The sequence below is a fragment of the Passer domesticus genome, chromosome 14 (assembly GCF_036417665.1).
Source record: "Passer domesticus isolate bPasDom1 chromosome 14, bPasDom1.hap1, whole genome shotgun sequence".
NCBI classification, from domain to species: Eukaryota; Metazoa; Chordata; class Aves; order Passeriformes; family Passeridae; genus Passer; species Passer domesticus.
The window spans coordinates 418657-437584 of NC_087487.1; the positions used below are offsets into that span (position 1 = coordinate 418657).

The 18928-nt window shown below is 39.2% G+C and overlaps 1 protein-coding gene across 6 annotated transcripts in view; it reads right to left on the reverse strand.

The window, feature by feature from the left end:
- Positions 1-498: 498 nt before the first annotated feature.
- The window catches only part of TBC1D2B (TBC1 domain family member 2B), a 44498-nt gene continuing 26068 nt past the window's right edge, over positions 499-18928 (reverse strand). For 5 of the 6 annotated variants that reach the window (XM_064388864.1, XM_064388862.1, XM_064388866.1 and 2 more), the window contains 10 exons: positions 16390-16547; positions 15217-15443; positions 13487-13879; positions 12103-12213; positions 10980-11173; positions 9538-10032; positions 8343-8460; positions 7391-7576; positions 6931-7052; positions 499-4428 (listed from right to left, as the gene is read on the reverse strand). In XM_064388864.1, coding sequence (XP_064244934.1) covers positions 4233-4428; positions 6931-7052; positions 7391-7576; positions 8343-8460; positions 9538-10032; positions 10980-11173; positions 12103-12213; positions 13487-13879; positions 15217-15443; positions 16390-16547 — 2200 coding nt within the window. In that variant the 3' untranslated portion in view covers positions 499-4232. The remainder of the gene's footprint in view (positions 4429-6930; positions 7053-7390; positions 7577-8342; positions 8461-9537; positions 10033-10979; positions 11174-12102; positions 12214-13486; positions 13880-15216; positions 15444-16389; positions 16548-18928) is intronic. The other variant, XM_064388863.1, reaches the window with a different exon arrangement.

The following is an 18928-nucleotide window of genomic DNA, read 5'->3' on the forward strand; positions in this document are numbered from 1 at the left end:
TCCAAAATGCAAAATTTATATCTGAAAGACAGATAGTGAGACTTGATTTCCAAATTAATTGAGTATTTGGTTAAATTTTCAAAACGGCTGAAATTATTTATTTGACTACAAAAGACTGCGCAGAACATCACTACCAAGCCTCCTAAAGAAGCTTTTGGGGTGTCTGGAGATATTATACAAGTATGTTTCCCAGAAAGTGTGCCAACTCAGAAAATTCCTGTGAACACTCATGCAAATTTTGTCTCCCCCTCATCTTCTCCCAAGAAACCAAGGACACCAATGACAAGTCTACCCAGTCAGCATCACCTGCATGCATATCTATGGGTCACATCTTCATGCTTCAAAGCCAAATTTACATGTATGTTCCTTTATAGAGATTTTCTCACGCCTCATTATCAGACAAAAGTGCAAGCTCTACCACTGGTTTGTTCTGATGACACCTGCAGACACTTCCATCTGTTATGGGAAAAAAAAAAGAAGAAGAACCAGAGCAATCTATAAAGTAATAAACAATTTATTTTTTCTTTACATCAATCTTCATGAAGATAACATCATTTATGTTTGTGATTCAAATTTCTTGTACCGCATATTGCTGATTTTTAACATGGCACTTAAGGGAACAGTCACTTAAACAGCTATACCATTTCATTAAATTAATCAACTTACCATTTCTCAGTTATGTGTCTGAACATCCAACTCTCATTCATTCATTTCTGATGTTTTATAATGAAGAAAAAAATCTTTCCCGTTTTGCTGAAATATCTTACCATGTTTACAAACACTGAAGGGAAGGAGAGACTTTCTCACAGAAGACACCAAAAGGGCAACAGAAAAATTCTTTTTATTGATTACACAGCTGGTAAAAAGAAGACCACCAAACAATGTGATAATACTGGATGATAACACTACCTGCAAACATGTACAGGTCAAGCTGAAATACTGTGCAGTTCTAATAACTAGAGGAGTAGTGCACCATTTTTTTTGCCTATTTAAAAGAAGATAATAGATCCTTTTAAACAACTAATGAAAGGTTTCACCAGGAAGCCATGCACACATGAATAGAGATGGAGGAATATTCTGCACAATGCAACTTAGTGGTCTGGGTTACATCACATATTCTGGGAACCACACATGAGGAACTCTTGGCACGTTGTGTGCAAGGCCTTGAAGTTAAAATATTTTCTTGGCAGTTCTTATGTGCATGAATAGGTCAACTGCCCGCCATCTGGCTGGCATGAATGGTAAACCTTATGCATCACCTCAGAAGTTCACACACAAGCACAAACTCTTGGGTTCCATGCAGTTCAGCTTTGGCAGGCCACTGAGGCACACTGTATTTTGGCCTGGTTTCATCAGGTTGAAATACTGCCTGTGTATCCTGCATGTCCCTGATGAGTTACTACTCTCCAAGGTAACCAGATTTAAGCACCACTAGAAAACTAAGTCACACAATGACATTTGCAACAGCAAGCAAGGCAAGCTCCCCTGATGTTACATCTTATTTTTGTTCCACAGAGACTTCTAGTGGCCAGAGGTGAGAAGCCTCTGCAGAGTTTTTTGACCTTTTAGCTCATCACTAAATCAGTAACAAGGCTTAACAAAATGAAGCCAATAGCTTGCTGGGAAGTCAAGCATGACAGCATCGACTCATTTCTTATCTGCAAGCTGACAGAATACCGAGACAACACAACTTCCCCAGGATTCCTAACATTCGTGGGCAACAGTCACACCATGGCAAAAGAAACAGAGCTACTTAGCTTTACTGTACAACTGGAAACAACTTAATAGAATGAAACACAGCAACACATGTGCGCACAAACTGAACCATCAGCACAACTCTAACAGAAATGGTCCTGCTATTGCAGGTCGTGTTTTGTCCGCTAAAGAACTTCCCGAACCGCTGCCTCAAACTTAGTTTTATCTTCACAACCCAAAAGCCTCAATGGAATCAGTCTGAAAACATCTCCTGATGTCATAGGACTAGTTCATAGTGAAGACTCAAAGCGAAAAAAATGGATTGTAGAAATAGGGTAAGTACAAGTATCTAAATTCCTCACCTAAATATTTCACTTGTGGTCCTGAAAGGAAGATTTTCACCTTAACAAAAATTCATTTAACACTTGACAACATCATTAAAACAAACATACAAACAAAAAGCCTGCATTACATATTGATTTAGAGACCAGCTCTTTCAAAACCAAGACAATATAACTAGAAAATTAGAAAACCTGGTCCCATTTTTTGTATTCAAATATTGATTGTAAGTAGAAAAAGAATACAGTAAATGCAATAATATCAAAACCCTGCCCTCCAGTACACAACCAAAAGTAACTAGGGAATTAGAAAAAAATCCCTAGCTACTTCCTACCACAGACAATGTAGAGGACATTTCAGAAGACTAGTAACATACAAATCAAGATGATCACACCATCCATTCCTTATTGGCAAGGATTTGCTGGCTAGGTAAAAATTATGTGTCATACAGGAAGCATAAATTTTATATCAAAAGTAGTCCTCTAAGTTACAACTTCACCTCTGATTAAATAGTTCCCTTCCATATAAACTAACTTATCATATGCTTACTTGGAGAAGGCTACAACTATAATATCTAAAATAATTTTTTTAGAAGTGCTGTGAAACAGAAGCAGAATTTCTCTCTGCCCACACTTAAGTTGACTAAAACATTTACATGATTATACACAATAAAGTTCTACTACTTCCAGAAAAGCAAAACAAAACACATAAAATACAAGCTTGATGCACTTGACTCTTCCCAATGATTAGTTTTCTGTTTTGCTAATTAACCACTTCCCCAGAGCCTGGAGATTTGCTGCCTAGTATTTGAATCATAGTTTTATCATGACACACTATAGTCAATACAACATTCTGAAAATCCAACAGTTCAAGAAAAAGCATTGTAAAAGTCTATAGAATAGCCAGCAAGAAAGAAACCCTCCTTCTCCCGAGAACCACTTATGAACACTGCTAGTCACCAAATGAAAGAAAATGGTCCCAAGTAACACTTCCACAGCAGAAACAGTATAGCTCAACACCCCAGATGTTGCTCCTTACAGCTGTCCTGCAGGAAGGGCATCCAACAATCACAGTAAAGCTGAGTACATTAGGAGAATATTGCATTTTTCTGTTGAAAAAGGATCTTCAGATCCTGGGCGCATGTTGTGACCTTTAGGTTTCATTTGATTGATTGGTAAATATTTGTATTATGAAACTAGTCACTACCACTATTGTACAATAGTTCTACAATCATGCAGAAGGAACACTGTGTTTCTTCTTAAAGAGCAAGACTTCACCTTAGGTCCTAAACAGGAAGAATGTTTAAAAGAAAAGGAAAAAAAAGCAACAAAAAAAACCCTCACAGAAACAAAAAAACATAACAAAACAACCCTTCAACAAATATGCAAAAAATTAGCTCCTAAAGCATGGTACTCCTGTGACAAGCTCCATTCTTCCATAATATCTGGAGTTTGGTTGTGGCATTTTTGAACCATTGCAATCAAAATAGTGAATACAAATAAAATTGATTAAAGAGAGTTTGATTTATAAACCCCTTTCCATTAATGAGAATCTTTATTGACACAGCTGCCCTGAAAAAGTAGAAATTATGTTTGCTACCGCTGTTTCAGTACACACTCAACAGGCAGCAACAGAAATAGGTACTTATTTTACCTTTACTTTAGAGTACACATATTCAAGAGCTCTGTTTGGTGATCCATTGCATGACACTTCAGAAAAAGACAAAGGAATCTTCATCCCATGCTTTTCTGGTTAGCTACCTCAAGAAAGGCTGGATGGAGCAAACCTGAATCTAAGAAATATGGATGTCCTCTCACATTGAGCCTGCACTACGAAAAACATGATTACATCAAAAAAACCCTAAACTCAGAATGGCAATGAATGTAACAGAGCATGGACTTTTCTTATTGTTTCACATCCAGGCAATTAATGGTGCACTGTGGGAAAACAACTGTCAATTCAGCTGATTGACTAAACTGAGACAGATATTAAGTGCTCTACAAATGATTCCAGGAACATAAATGTAAACAGAAGTGTTTGGCCTCCATACTAAGTGGTATTTCTGAAAGTGCTGGGATTTGGAAATCTGTCCTGCATATTTCCAAAAGTTTACATTCTGTTTCACAGGATTAATAAAGTGTTTTGGAGGTTAACTCACTTTGGTCATGACCCCAAAGAACAGTTTCTATTAAGCAGTTTCAGCTATCCTCCTCATCATCACTAATAAGGTCTCTTTTTTCCACGCAGGTCTCTCGCTCGCGCAGGAAGTCCTCGCGAATGGCTTCCAGCTCTGTCAGCTCCAGGCGCACTTTCTCCAGGTGATAGGCCCTGCGGTTTCTGATCTGGCGTAAGGGAAAAGGGTTCAGGTCTCCAAAAGCAATAGCAGTCAGTTTCCTGCAAGATTACATAATAGTAGAAGACAATAATTCATATTTGGTGGGCTTTTCAACTTCATCCACATCGGCTTTTATCAATCATATGTCACATGTTTTCCCACTTCATAGGTCTCTTTCACACTTCACAGGTCTCAGATGTTATCAATATTTCAAGAAATTTCTATAAAGCATTCAGGCTTAAGGTTATTTCAATTAATGAAGTGTAATCAAATGCTCAAGAGTTCCCAAAGCCACCTGTAAACTCTGCTATAAAGATCACAGCCTTAAAATGCTGAGCAGAAGACATAAGCTTGGGTCATCAGAGCTTCCTTGGCTACACTGGATACTCGGTACATCCAGTTACCCGTACAGATTGGATAACTTCCTCCATAGAACCCACAGCAGCTTCTTCAATCCCAAACCACTCAGCTCTCCAGTTAACCAAGATACCCTAACAATCAAGAGACCAGATAAAGCCAGGGACAACACAGACACGGACAAGATAAGACAGAACAGAGACAAGCCATAGTTTCCAACACAGTAAAAAATGCTCTGGGGGTCCTGCTGGCTGGAGCACAGAGATCTCTAGACCAGAGTCAAGCCAAACATGTCAGAGCACAATGTAAAGCACCATAGAGGATCCAGCCCCCTTCCAGAGTCACGGTGTATCATATCATCTTGCAATCCCAGCAAACCCAGCAACTGGTCAGTCGAATCAGTCCAAAACGACTCCATCCAACTACATCATTATTGCTGATCTACACCCAAACCCATCTTTGTTTAATAAGGAAAAAAGGGAAACTGGAATATTTAATTTATTTAATTTTAATTATCACAAATAAATATTAAGAAAACTTCTTTGGACAGTTTATTTAATGGTAGGTTTGTATTTTTGAGTGATCAAGGAATGATTTCCTGCTACTTCTACACAGAAGATATTCCAGCAGCTTCTCTACTTGTGCACAACATGCCACGCCTGGGTAGAAAAATCCAGCTATGACATCCTGTAACTAGAATATAATTATGCACGTGTCTGTAGAGACCTTTCACTTACTACAGAGTTTGAACTTAGAAACTCTGTGCAGAATGACTTTAACCATTGAGAACATCCATGAATTCTATACAAATAAATATTTCTGAATTTTTTCTCTACAACAGGATCATTTTTTGTCCATATCAAGAAAGGCCTCACTCTACATGCTTCTGTACTGCTCAAATGTTGATGATGTAAAACTCGTACAAACATGGCAGAATAAGGAAACAGGCAGCTTGAATTCTGTCTTGTTAGTCCTAGCAGGCAGATATGTATTCCCTAGGTGGCACTGCACTGCTTCCACTCTTAAAACCCCAAAAGGCAGACTTACAGATCAGCACAGAGCATATTTGTATTGCAAATACCTTTGATATACTGAATTCTGTCCTTCTGTCCTCACTTGAACTCCCCATCCCCCAATGATCCCTAATTAGTTCATTTTGTTAACACCAAACTCAGCAGTTTTAGACATCTTTAAAATAGGCTATTTCAGCACCAGAAAGTTCAGACAGTAGAATCAAGACATGATTTCCACAAGTGGAAAAGGAATAGAAAGCCAAATCTTCACCTCTGATTAAATATCAACATTTTATTTGGATTAGGTAAGAACAAAAAAATTTAATTTTTTTCTCTCTGTATCAATCCCAGCAATCCCTTTCAAACACTTATTCAGCTTTAACTTCTCTCCAGTCAAAACTGAAACACAAGAAGTAAAAATAATAGAGCTCTTGCAGCAGGAGTCAAAGTGTAAGCCTCAATTTTTGTCGAGTTTATCACATTAAAAAAAAATCTCAGATTTCAATACAGTTTTTTTCTCTAAATTGAAAATTAGTGCTCTTCAAAAGATGTGCAAAACATTTTCAGACATTAAACCAATCCCAGTATGACTTTTCTTTTTAAGATTAACCTGCTGCTCTACCTGTCTTGAGACCAGGAATCTAAAAACACTCGACACTAATTTACAAACTGTAAGTCCTATGCAAGGACTGAAGACAAGAAAAGTATCTAATTTGTATTTATTCTCTGCTTCCAAGTATGTCTTAAAACCAGCTGGAACTATGTGTAAGGAGCCTGTGCATTAACCATGCATAAGAGATTTAAGCTCTGGGGGACAGGGCTCACGTCTTTAATGCTTGAGCCAGGATGTATTTTCGATTGATCATAAAACATTTTAGTAACAAGTTACATCTGCAGTGCAGAGGGAAACTTCACCTATGGTTGAAATTCTGACGTGTTGCTACCATGACATAACACCTAAACAAGGTAATCTCCTTCACAAGCAAAAATTACTATTTAAGCCTACATTACTTCTGATTTGTCTCTACTAGATAAAAGTGCTCATGACAAATCCTAGCAGTTGGTTGCATCTCTAGTTGCTTTATATATGAATTAGGATCTAGATGAAAACAACCAAAGCCACAAGACAGACATCTCCCATGGCCCACTACCTACAAGTCCCTCAGTGCCACCCCAGTGTGAGTTACCCACCTGGCATCAAGGATGGTGCGTGTGAAATAGCGAAGGTACTTGAAAATAGACATTGAATCTTGCAGCTTTAAGATTTCCTCTTCTTTGTACTTAAACAGTGCCAGGGCAAATCGGAATATTACCTGATAAAAATGCATATAATATTTGGTACTTTTTAAGTACAGAATATACTGAGTTTCATGACCATCTTTATAAACCCCCAACAAGAGTTCCTTATGCACAGGCTGCACTTAAGCCCTTCAGTCACATCTCTATCTCCCTTCCCTGCCCCAGCCCCTATTTCCAAAAGCTGGAAAATGTTTTGAATGGTTATGCACAGTTCCTCCTTTGTTTTTTTCCTAGATGTCATTTTAACTAACAGGAGTTTTGCAAAGCAACCTTCTTTTAGCCTTGCACTCAGTAACACCACAGTACTTTGTTATCAGGTAACAAATGAACAAACTCAGCCCATTAGGTTCACCTTTGGTCCCTCATAGAGGAAGGAGTCCCAGATTTTGAAAAGGATGTCACTAACCACGCTGTCCACAAAAACCACAAGAAACCAGTTGAAAGTGATGAGAGTATAATCAACCTTATATTGTTCAAAATGAGCATGTAATCGTGGAAGCTTCTCACTCAATAAATCCTTAAATACTCGCTGATCAACCTAAAGGGATGACAAATAGAGTGTTAATTGTTCCAGTTTTCCAGCACATCATTCACAGGAAGGCTATTACCAGTCTGTAAGTGCAAGTCTTTCCAGAGGTAACCAGGAAACCCAGGATTGTGTAGCTCGCACCTCCAAGCTAGATCCACCCAAAGTACACACAGCAACCCCACTGCAGATTGCCCTTGTCTGATTCTCAACCCAGCCCCGGTCTCACAAGGCTCCTCCAACATAGGTGGGGTGTTTCTAATACTGATCACCAGTGCTGCATTGGTGCAGGAGCACAGGAGCAGAGAGAATGCTGGGCATAGGTGGGGTGTTTCTAATACTGATCACCAGTGCTGCATTGGTGCAGGAGCACAGGAGCAGAGAGAATGCTGGGCAAACACTTGGCTGGAGAAGGAAGCCTGGACCAGAGCATCACCTGGAAGCAGGAATGCTACAGCAGCTACTGCCCACAGCACTGCAAATGCATTCTCACCCTGCCCTCCCCCAGAGCCCCGCATCACCATTCCCCCAAACGTGAGAAAAGGAACGATAACACAGCTCAGGGTTGTGAAGCTATCAATGAGAAGGGGGGTTAAGGAACTGAACGACTATCTCACTGTTACAGTCCTTGTCCAAACAAGGGTCCTTGTGCTTGGAACCCACCCCTGTCAACTCCACTCCCATGCCCTTCCAAAGAGGCCTATCAGACAGCTGCAGAGGAAAGCTGTTGACTGGCTGCAGTTTACAGGACCAGGCTTTATCCCAGCAGAGCACATACCTGGGATCCCAGCAGTGTCTTAGTATAATAATCACGAGGCATAAAAACTTCCACTATTGTTACTAGACACCAAAAAGCATCTTCCTGTTCCAAGTACAGAAGTGCAATTGCTACCAACCTGAAAACAGAGTTTATTTGGAGGAGAAGGTTATTAAAGATAGAAACTATAGTAAGAATCATTAAAGTATTTTTTCTGTTCAGCAGAGGTAAATGTATTAACAGCTGAGCACTGAACAGCAAAACTTGATGAATTTTAAGATGGGGCAAAGCCATGCCTTCTCAGCCACACCAAGTATTTGTATTCAGCTAAATAAGAAAACAGAAAAAGGCAAAAACTTGCTCTAAGAATTTCTTGAAGTGTTGATGTTGCCAATTTTAAGAGCTCTCTAAACACAGAGTCTAGTTTAGAAAGGAGATTTTTATTCTAAGGGTGTTAGGAGGAGGTTTCCACATTACTACTACTGCTACCACCACCTCACCACCTCTACTACATGACTCACTGCTTCTATTCTACTACTTCTTCAGTGCTCTTTCAAAAGACAATGCTGCTCTAAGTCCAAAAGCCTTTGCTAGTACATAAAATAGTGCACAAGTGGACATCTCTAGTATTACATCACGGGGATGAGACAGGGTGTTAGACCAACACACCTGCTTCAAGTAGCACCTTCATTTACTACAGATTTCCAAGTAGCAAAGCTATTCTAGCAAAGGCCAACTGCAATGAATCAGAATTTTTCTTAGCATTGTAACACAAGAATCCCCTTTAAATTCTGCGATTCTGATTGAAGACATCAGTGGAAAATGCTGAAATGTATTGCCTTAACAATATGAAAAAAAGCTTTCAAGCATTTTTTTTCTGCTTGCTTTAAAAGAAGAAAAAAACTTAAATTCTTGCACAAAAAAGCAGCACAATCCCCTACAACTGACATGAAGTCAATGTAAAACTACATTTGAGTAGCTCAGAGAGTTAATTCCAGTTCCAGTTTTGATGCCAAGTTGATTTTACAAAACTTATTATCCAAGTCAACTGCTTTTTCCGTTGGTTTAAAAAATGTGACAGCAATTTATTAAAAATTATGAGCATACAACCCATAAGGCAAACTGTTGTTCGAAACCATGTTGCTATACATGGGATTTGAAAGGCTCACTAAGTATTTCACTGCATACTTATTAACCAAGATAAGCAAAATCTTACCTGTTGAGCCCTTGGCAATATCCTATATCAGGATTTCTCCAGGAAAATGCCAGCAGCACATTTCGCAGCTTCTGGATCCCTTCAGACGTTGGGGAGGAGTAATGTTTGTTGTTTGGTAAAGTCCTCAAGAGATCCAACTCAATCTGTTTAGATGCGGGATTTGGTTTTTCCAGAGCTTTTTGAAGCAAGATTTGGAAGTAGCCAGGTACTGCACTGTCCTTGAACTTTTTAACATGGAGATTGACACACCATTTCCACATCTTGGAACGGTGCTCATGCGGAATTCCAGACCGAATAAGGTTCTTCAGCTCCACACAGCGCATCATCTCTCTATTCATTGTGCTTGCAAGATAGTTTTCCCATTTCACTCCTGTGGAGATCTCTCGATTTTCACTAAGTGAAAGTGATCTCAAGTCCAAAGCTCGTGATTTTGCTACTAGTTTCTCCTCATCATCATCCTCTGGGATAGTCTGAAAACCATATATATCATATTCACTGTAATGGAGGGAAGAAAAAAAGTTTTAAAAATATGATCAGTAGCCCTGAAGCTCTCAAGTTCCCACCATAAAATTACTTCACAGCCACTCTCCATAGCTCTCAAGTTCTTCTTATTAAACATTTTTCTGAAGTATATTCTTTATTCAACAATTACTTGTACAATTCCATATACAAAAGACTTGGTGCCCATGTTCCTGTATATATTACTACACAAACTAAGCAATTTATTTAACAACATGGTCAAGTTGGAAGGTACCCATCTCCTCAGCAGCTCACCTTCAGCAGCTGTACGGCAATACCTTTGTCTAAGTTTGATATTTATCTCAATTAATGAATAAATGTGTCAGTGAAACTTCCCAGTGGGACCATTTCTCAGACTCCCAGGCAGCCACACTCCCAACAGAGACTGTCACTGCTGGGGCCAAAGCCCCCCCAACAGTTCCTGCTCAGCTCCTGCACAACCCACACTCACAGCCCAGCCAGGTTTCCTTACAGCTTCCCTCGGCAGAGTCTCAGGCTCCATAAAACACTTCATCCAAGGCACACAGACACAGCCTGGGCTGTGCCACAGTGCCACGAAGCACCCTCAACAAAGGAATCCCGGGGCTTTTAGCTCCTCACAGTCCAAGTCTTCACAGCCCTCCTCCTGCCAAGTCCTCGCTGCGTCTCCCAGCGCTCCTCATCTGGCTGGTGCCACCAGGCCTCGTGGCCCCTCATCCTCCAGATTAGACCACCCAGAGTTTAATCTGCATCCTGACCTGCACCACATGTCTTCCCCAAGGCAATGTTTTTATACAGCCAAAAGGATTTCATGACAATTAATGAAGGGACATACAATAAATAACCCAAACCTGCAAATACCTTCTCACTGTCTGTTTTCCAGTGTTATAATAGAGCCCACTGGCCAAGACACACACACATTTAATTTAACAGGACCAAACTACCTGACCAGGTGGGGTTTGAAAAATGCTTGTTCTGGTTGTTCACTAGGTTCTGCTTTCAAGGCATCTTCCAGTAACTGTGTGATAACCTCACGAGCAGGACTTTGATCCTCAGAACAAACAGGAGTTTTCATTTCTTGAAGCAAGATCAAGTATTTACTTTCAATCTGGCAGAGTTTGGCTTCTAAGCTGGTATACTGCAAAAAACAATACATAATACAAATCTTCAGACACTTACTTTGTACTACACTTCTTTTAAAACCTGGCTCAATGCTATTCTATTGGTTTATGCTGCTTAGAAACATCTAAGTCAAGAACAGCCAGCTTAACTTTCCCATTTTGTAAACATAAGGCAGCCTAGTGGACCAGATGTTTTCCACCACATGTATTTTTGCATGTGGAAATTCTGAGCAAACCTTAATTACCAATGCATTGTATGAAATACCTTAAAAGAACAAAATGGTTGCATTGTAGCAGCTTTAGTCTGTGCATGTTTGAACAAGGACAACTTAAGTGGCATATGAGTTAGGTAATAGCATGTAAGAATTGTAGACACACACCTCTGTGCCAAAAATACAGCATTTAAGCCTGGCCACTGAATGCATGCTTTTCAAACAACTAAAAGCAAAGCCTACCGAACCAGCCACAGGTATCTAACCTTAGTTACAGATGAGTGCATTTTCCCTAACCCCAAGCACTGGAAATCTTTATTATTTACCTGCAACATCTCTACACTCAAATTCATCCAGACAGAAATTACATTCACCATACCATAGTCATCCTTTGTGTTCAGGAGAAAGCTTGATAGTGACCTATAAGTCTTTACACATCCTATCACTGACCTTTAAAAAAAATCATTACAGCCTTAATTCTGAGGAAACAATGTTTTCAGACATGCACATGCCTTTGTTCATAAGTTATCAAAATGTTCCACCGGGTCACACAATTTTAAAAGCAATTACTTCTTTCAAGAACCTATTCAGAAAGATTGGTCTGTAAGGACTGAGAGGGCTTTTTTTTTTAAGCTATCATATTTAATACACTTAAATGGCTCCATTTCCTGGGTAGATTTACGGCTAAAGTATGGAAAACTGCTTTAGACATTGCCAAGTGAGAACATGCTGACCTTTGCCTGCCATTCTCTCTCTCTTGCTTCTGCATTTCTTCGTAGAGTAGAAAGTTCTAAAATCTCCTTATTTAAAAATTTATTCTGGGTCTTATAACCCTGAAGATTGTCCTGTTGATAAAAAAAAAACCCAAAGTGGATTATGCCTGTCAGATAAAAATCACCTTAGAGCATAGAAACAGCAGCTACTAATAGGATATTAATTACAAATATCAGGCACAAATCAAGTATTATTTTTTGATTTCATGTAAATGAAATGCACATGCCAAATATGAGCACAGGGTGGTGCTGTGCCTCACCTGCATCCTCCCAGTGGTCCACTGCCTCCAGAAGGCAGCTGGCTGCTGTCAGGGAACAGGCAGGGAGAACAGGCACATGTAGGTTGAGCTCATCCCAGAGGCCACAGCAACACAAAGAAGGGGGGATGAATGCCCCTTGGGTTTTCACCACCCTCACCAGCCCTCATTAACAGTACAAGTTTCATCTCTGCCTCCGTATGGAAAGATAAATCCTTAGCAATGACCTTCCCCGCCCAATCCACTCAGATCCTGGCTACAAACACTGCCTCTGAAAGCTGAGCCTGTGAGATGAGGCTGGTACCCTCCCAGCAACCACAGGACTCTCACACTCCCCAGCATCTACGAGCTCTGACTGCTTTCTGCCAAGACCACTGACTTCTAGTTTCAACTTAATTTATTAAAACTTACCTGGCTCACATATAAGAAAGAAAATTATATAAGTTTAAGTATATTTTAAGTAACTTATTTATATTCCAAATTCTTTGGAACGTTAATCAATTTGAAATACAACATTTATCCAAAGGCAAGAAAGCCTGTTTTGAGCAAAGTGGATAACTTCAGTAACTCCATTAAGAACTTGTGACACATTCAGAGAGGTATGTTACAGAATAAAAATAAAGTATTAGTAAGAGCTGTAGCAGTTTTAGTAAAACAGGTTCTTATACTCCTCCCTCTTTTTTTGTCTCTTCAGAGCTTCCTTTTGCTTTTCCACATGCTCTTTGTTGCCTCACTTTAAAATAAAAAACAACCAAAGCAAGCTTTCTGTTTGTATTCTCCATGCTTGTATTTTCCTCTTACCCTTAATCCTTCCTGCTCCTTTGATTATTTCTTACATCTCTTCTGCTCCACACCAATGATTAATTTACTGAAAGTATAGCCCTGCACTAGAGATGGCCCAAAGGAAGAAAGTTCTGGTTATATTGTCACACAACAGCTCCAAGTGGAGGTTCCAAGCTGAGAAGGCCTCCGTTGATGAGTGTGCTGGGGAACGGTTGTAGTGATCTCAAACAGAACAGCAGACTAAAAAGTGCTTTTACAGAGAGAAGAAATTCCCATATGCATCAAGACAGAGACAGTGCTCTTACTTTTAGTCTGTCCAGTTCCTGCAGTTCCTTATTAGTACAGGTGGCTGTGGGGGAATTTATTGCTCCACTTTGAGAGGATGCGCTTTCCTCACATTCGCTGAGTTGTCGAGAGAGTTTCATGATGACTTCATCTTTCGCTTGAATAGTTTCCATCAACATTCCCAGCCGTTCATTGAGTTCTCCAACTTTACACTTCAGATTCTTGACTTCCTGCTGGAGGCTATCTTTTTCCAGATTTAACTTTTCAAGTTGATTATTGAGGCCCAAAATCTGGTCATCTTTTTGGTGCAACAGCTCTAAGGTATCTTTGGGAACCCCCTCACAAAGGTGGCTTGCAAAGTATTTGTCATATTGGGAAGATCGGACTGTTTGCTGCAGAAGTCGAACAAGTTCCTGGGAATTAAAAAACAGCAGCAAAAAAAAACTGATGAAATTTTAAGTTTCTAAATTTTATAGTTTAAATAAAATTTCTGCAATGGGCTAAGACCTCATGCTGGTGTTTTAAAGAGAAAAGGAAATACTTTACTACATGATTTCTTGCAGGCTAACACCTTACAATGACTGGTCTACATAGATGGCTTCAGTGTCCTTCACTGAGCTAAGGATCCTGCCTGAAATGGCTGCAACAGGTTAAGGAAAAGGAGTGGACAGCTGAGGCCCAGCAGTTACTTGGAAGCTGAAAAAAGCCTTGCTTGCAAGCAAGGCATCCTGTTGTAGGGTGAAAAGGAAGAGGCTTAAGCCCAAAAAGTTAACAGGAAATCGTTACAGAATGGAAAAAGCAAAGGTAACTAAGAGCTCTCTTCTCTAACGGATGCGGAGAAAATAAAAGGAGGTAAAAAACAAACACTGCTTTGTCAAAAAGGAAGTCTATGAAAGGCTGTTTAGAAAATCTTGCCACCGAAATGACCACCTAAGACATATTTCTTTTTATAAAAACAGAAGTAGCTGTGAACACAGTGTTGCACTAGACTAATGGGATTTCCCACAGCAGCAGGCTCAGAAGCTCAAACGTACTCCTAGGAAAGATAATGCCCAAAATGAGTATAAATATGGGGCTCAGACTGACTCCTTCTTTGGTTTCCCTTTGATCACCTCACACAAAGGAAAATACAAATAGCAGAAGCAGCAGCTCCACATAATATTTAAAACATTTTTCTTCTTAAAATGAGTAGAAGCTTTTTTCGATAAAACCAAGGTGTTGAATAAATTGGAGTTATGAGGGCACACAAGCATGACCATCATGTGAGTGCAGTCTATATACACACATTATCGTTAGGCCTATCTTAGAAAACCCCTCCTGAGGAGAGAAAGAAGCCAGGTCTATTTCCCACCAACTGCACTAGCACCAAAAGAATCAAAAAACAAACAAAGAGAATCTGAAAGGAGAAGTTCCCAAAATATTTTATGTACATACAGAAAAAGAAGCTATGGCTATTAGCCAGGATCCTGGCAGACACCAAACAAATTAACTTCAGAGAACAAGGAAGACAGATAAACCAATTCAATGGACAGTGTGCAAACTGAAGTTTTATTCAGGGCTCTTAACTTCAACAGATGTAAAAGATGGTCCTTCTTGTTTCATGACTTTTTGTACACAAAGGTTTGTTTAGAACCCTCATTTTATAACAACCAACCAGGTCTTAACGCAGTGAGATGGCCAGAAAGGTTAAATTCACAATCACCTGCCAGACCAATTTGCTTTTGTGCACTTTGCCTGAAGGTTTAATTACCTTTTGGCTCAAAAGATCTTTCTTCAGCTTCTCCAACTCTTCCTGCTGGCTTTGATACTTCAGTTGTAGTTCAGAGACCAGTCTATTCCCATTGCCAGAACACCACTCTGTTGGGGAAGAGTCGCTGCTGTTCCGGTTTTTGCTTGATCCAATCATATCTTTCAACGGGCGCCGTGCTTTGTGTGGAATGCGGCCAAAATCAAATGGAAAAGCTGAACTAGTCAATCCTGCATAAAACAATTTCTTCTAGTTCGGTTCACTTAGCAAAAAGGCATTTCAAAGCATTCAGATTTCCTTAAAAAATATACTCATTAACATTGAGCAGCTTTCAAACCGCTCAATACAATACTGTTAAACATGCCTCATTTTCCAAGTTGCTTTCTTTGGTGGGAAAAAAAAAGTTCAAATCTTCTCCCCTCCCAGATAAAAGACTTGGCTCATAAATTAACACTTTTCATGTAAGACATGAAGAGAATTTTACAATTCATTACAGAAAATAAAAGGTATCTGTAACCATGGCAAAGTAAATTTCCCTTCAAATAATCACAGCAAAACCACATCTGATATCACAGCCTAATTCTCCTACAAGAGGATTCAATGTAAGGTTTCACCTCCACATACAGGGTGTTTTCTAACAGATTAAGTCACTTGGATATCACCTAAGGTGCTCTTAAAGAGATATAAAAACATCTTGACAAGGTTATTCCAGACACTGGTCGAATCTGAGAACCAGTTACAATATACACATGAGCTGCTGCCTGATGTCCATCCCTGCTTCGGCCCCATTTCAGAAGCAAGCCAAGATAACAAGTACATAGAGTCTAAAGGCAATTCTGCTTCAGTGGGTGACACTCAAGTGAGTAATTGCAGACATTAGCATTTCCCTTCGCCTTGTTACTTTGCAATTCATGTGACAAAATGAACCAGTAGCATGCTCAGGAAACCCAAACCAGTGGATAATAAGGCTTTCTCTTTATTCTCTTGGATTTGAACATCAGAGGACCCCAAACACAACCTAAGAAATTGATTTTTTAAAAAATAGTTTACAGTGCTCTGGATGTGGTTTGTGAAGAAAAAGATAAGCTTCCACTTATCTTCTAGAGACAGACATAACAAGGTACTTTATGCTAAACAAGGTAAGGCATGTGACCTCCCTCCTTCCTCCACTTCTACCTTTACTTCCTTCTGCCAGGTGTTTCCTTTTTTCTTCCAGAGCCATTGAATCCTCCAAGTCTTTTGGGGTTGGATCCAGCAGTTCCCACTCCTCAGTGGTATAAAATACGCTCCTGCGATTTTCGTTACTTCCTTTTCTTAAGGAGGACATGGAATTTCTGTGTAAAAAGCAGCAGGAAAAAGTGACAAATATTTCTCCATTTTGCATTATTTTTATAAGGGGCTTTTCATAGTTAAAACAGTGCAATCTAAAAATAAGCTAAAAACACAGACAAAACCAATACCAATAAATAAAAGCTCAAAGAAAATAAAACATATGCTACCAAATAGCACTTGCAATCAACAGCTAAATTCAAGAACAGAAGAATTATTTTACTTTAATGCCATGGTATTTTGAATCCCCCTGTTTTAGCTTTGTTTCTGCAGTGGGCAAGTACAAAACAAAGTTAGGATTTACAAGCGGCCTCTCTTTATTGATCAGTTGTAGTTTAGAATTTTAGGGTAACTGCCAAGCATTAAACTGAACAGCATGCAGTCAAAACACATATATGTTATAGCTCCATACTGGGAATTAACAGAAAACTTGGGATCATCCAAGAGACCTGCTGCAGCTGAAATGCTGATGACAAGACTCCTTTGCAGTTTTTCTTTTCTACGGTGGAACATGGCCAACTATCTGCAAGAACATTTCAGGGCAGCCTCTGAATGCCAGCCAGATAATTCTATAGGAGAACAATACATTTCCCAGCAGGATGAGATTACCTGACCCAGCTCCCCCACAACCATCACTCACTCAGGAAATGCCAACTCTTACATCCATGAGTATTAACATAGCACAGTATTGCAAAGCCTTTGTTCAACTACATAAGGACATTCCAAATCAACCCATATGAACCAGTTTAATATTTTAGGCATAAAACTGAAATATATTTAGTGTCTCAGCATTTTCCACACAGTCTGTGTAAGCTCACTAAGACGCTTTCACTCAATCATCCACATTCTCTCTTTAAAACTTAAGCAGGAAATAACCCATATTACACTTTCAAGATCATTTGATGATCCAAGTCAGTCTTTCAGCTTCACAAGAGATTTAACATTTTATCAACATGAACTCTAAGCCAATCATAAAGTAGTGGACAACTTTTATAATCTGATTAATTAATAAATATTTACAATTTAAAAATAATCCTAATGGTTATTAATAAAACTATTTCAGCGATCGATTTACAAACTTGGCAAAGACTCATTTATGCTACAGATTTAATTTTCTTCCAGAAAGAATCATAATTCCTGTTGAGAGCAAGAAGATTAATTTCTTTATTCAGATGTTCCACACAAATTAAGTAGATCAAACTGGGCAATGATGGATTGGACACCCAATACAGAGAGTGTCTCGGGAAGGGCCCCCTAGCATCTCTACACCTCTTCTCCAAATGGTGGCTGATCTCTAACCAGGCAACTGCAAACCCCACATTCCCTCTTCTGTTCTCTGTGCCTGTTCTGCACTCACTCAGCCTCAACATTTAAAAGCCTGAACACCACCTTCTAGTTCTTTAAAGAACTGCTGTTAGGCCCATGAAAAATCATAGCTGATGTTGAGTTTTGTAAAGCTTTTGCACAGGTTTGTTCAGGGCACTCAAGCAGCAGTCCTCTGTTGCTTTCTATTAGATTAAAGTAAGATGAAAGATTAAATAGATAAATTTGAAAACAGCACTTCTTTCCCTGAGTACAATTGGGCAACTTACACAAGAGCCAAACGTATGACCTAATGAGTCTCTATTTTAAAATGTTTGGGATTTAAGTAATGTTTTTATGGTTATATAACTGGAAGTTATAGTAATTCAGTATGCTTCCAAATCTATATTAGGCGTAAATAAGTAGGTGAGAGCAAGAAAATTTAAAAAAAAAAAAAATCAAGCCTAAATGTCGGTATCTATCAATAGTATTTGAAAATGTATTTTTAAAAGTAGAGAAGAGCATTTCAACTTTAATTACTGTAACTATATACACTGCTTAACTCCAAGACATATTTTTCTTGTTTTTCCCCCCCCATTATTACATTACAACTGCTACCTAGGATACGAATACAGCTATTACAGCAGTATCTTCTCTGTTCAGGAGGAAGGACAAAGGCTTTTATGAGACATCTACACACCTTAATACAAATTAATAAATACAAAACAAAAATAGCAAGAGAGGAAACTCTCTGCAGTTTTAGACCACTTTGATCCTTCCTCTAACTCTGGGGCTGTAACTAATCACAATCCAGTAAGACACTGGATAAGGCACACATATGGCAAAGGCTGCCAGATCTTCCCCCGTCCCAAATGGCACAGAACTGCCGGAGAAGGGAGGAAAACAACCAACCACAACACTAGGAAGAAAAGAAGAAAAAAACAACCCACAGACAGAAAAAGAGTCAAAACCAACACCATCTGGTAACCTCTCAGATCTCTGCCCTAAACCAGAAAGCTTTAAAGGGGATCTGTTTAACTTCACGCTGCTGATGAAAATGAACATTCTCCTCCCAGCTCAAGAA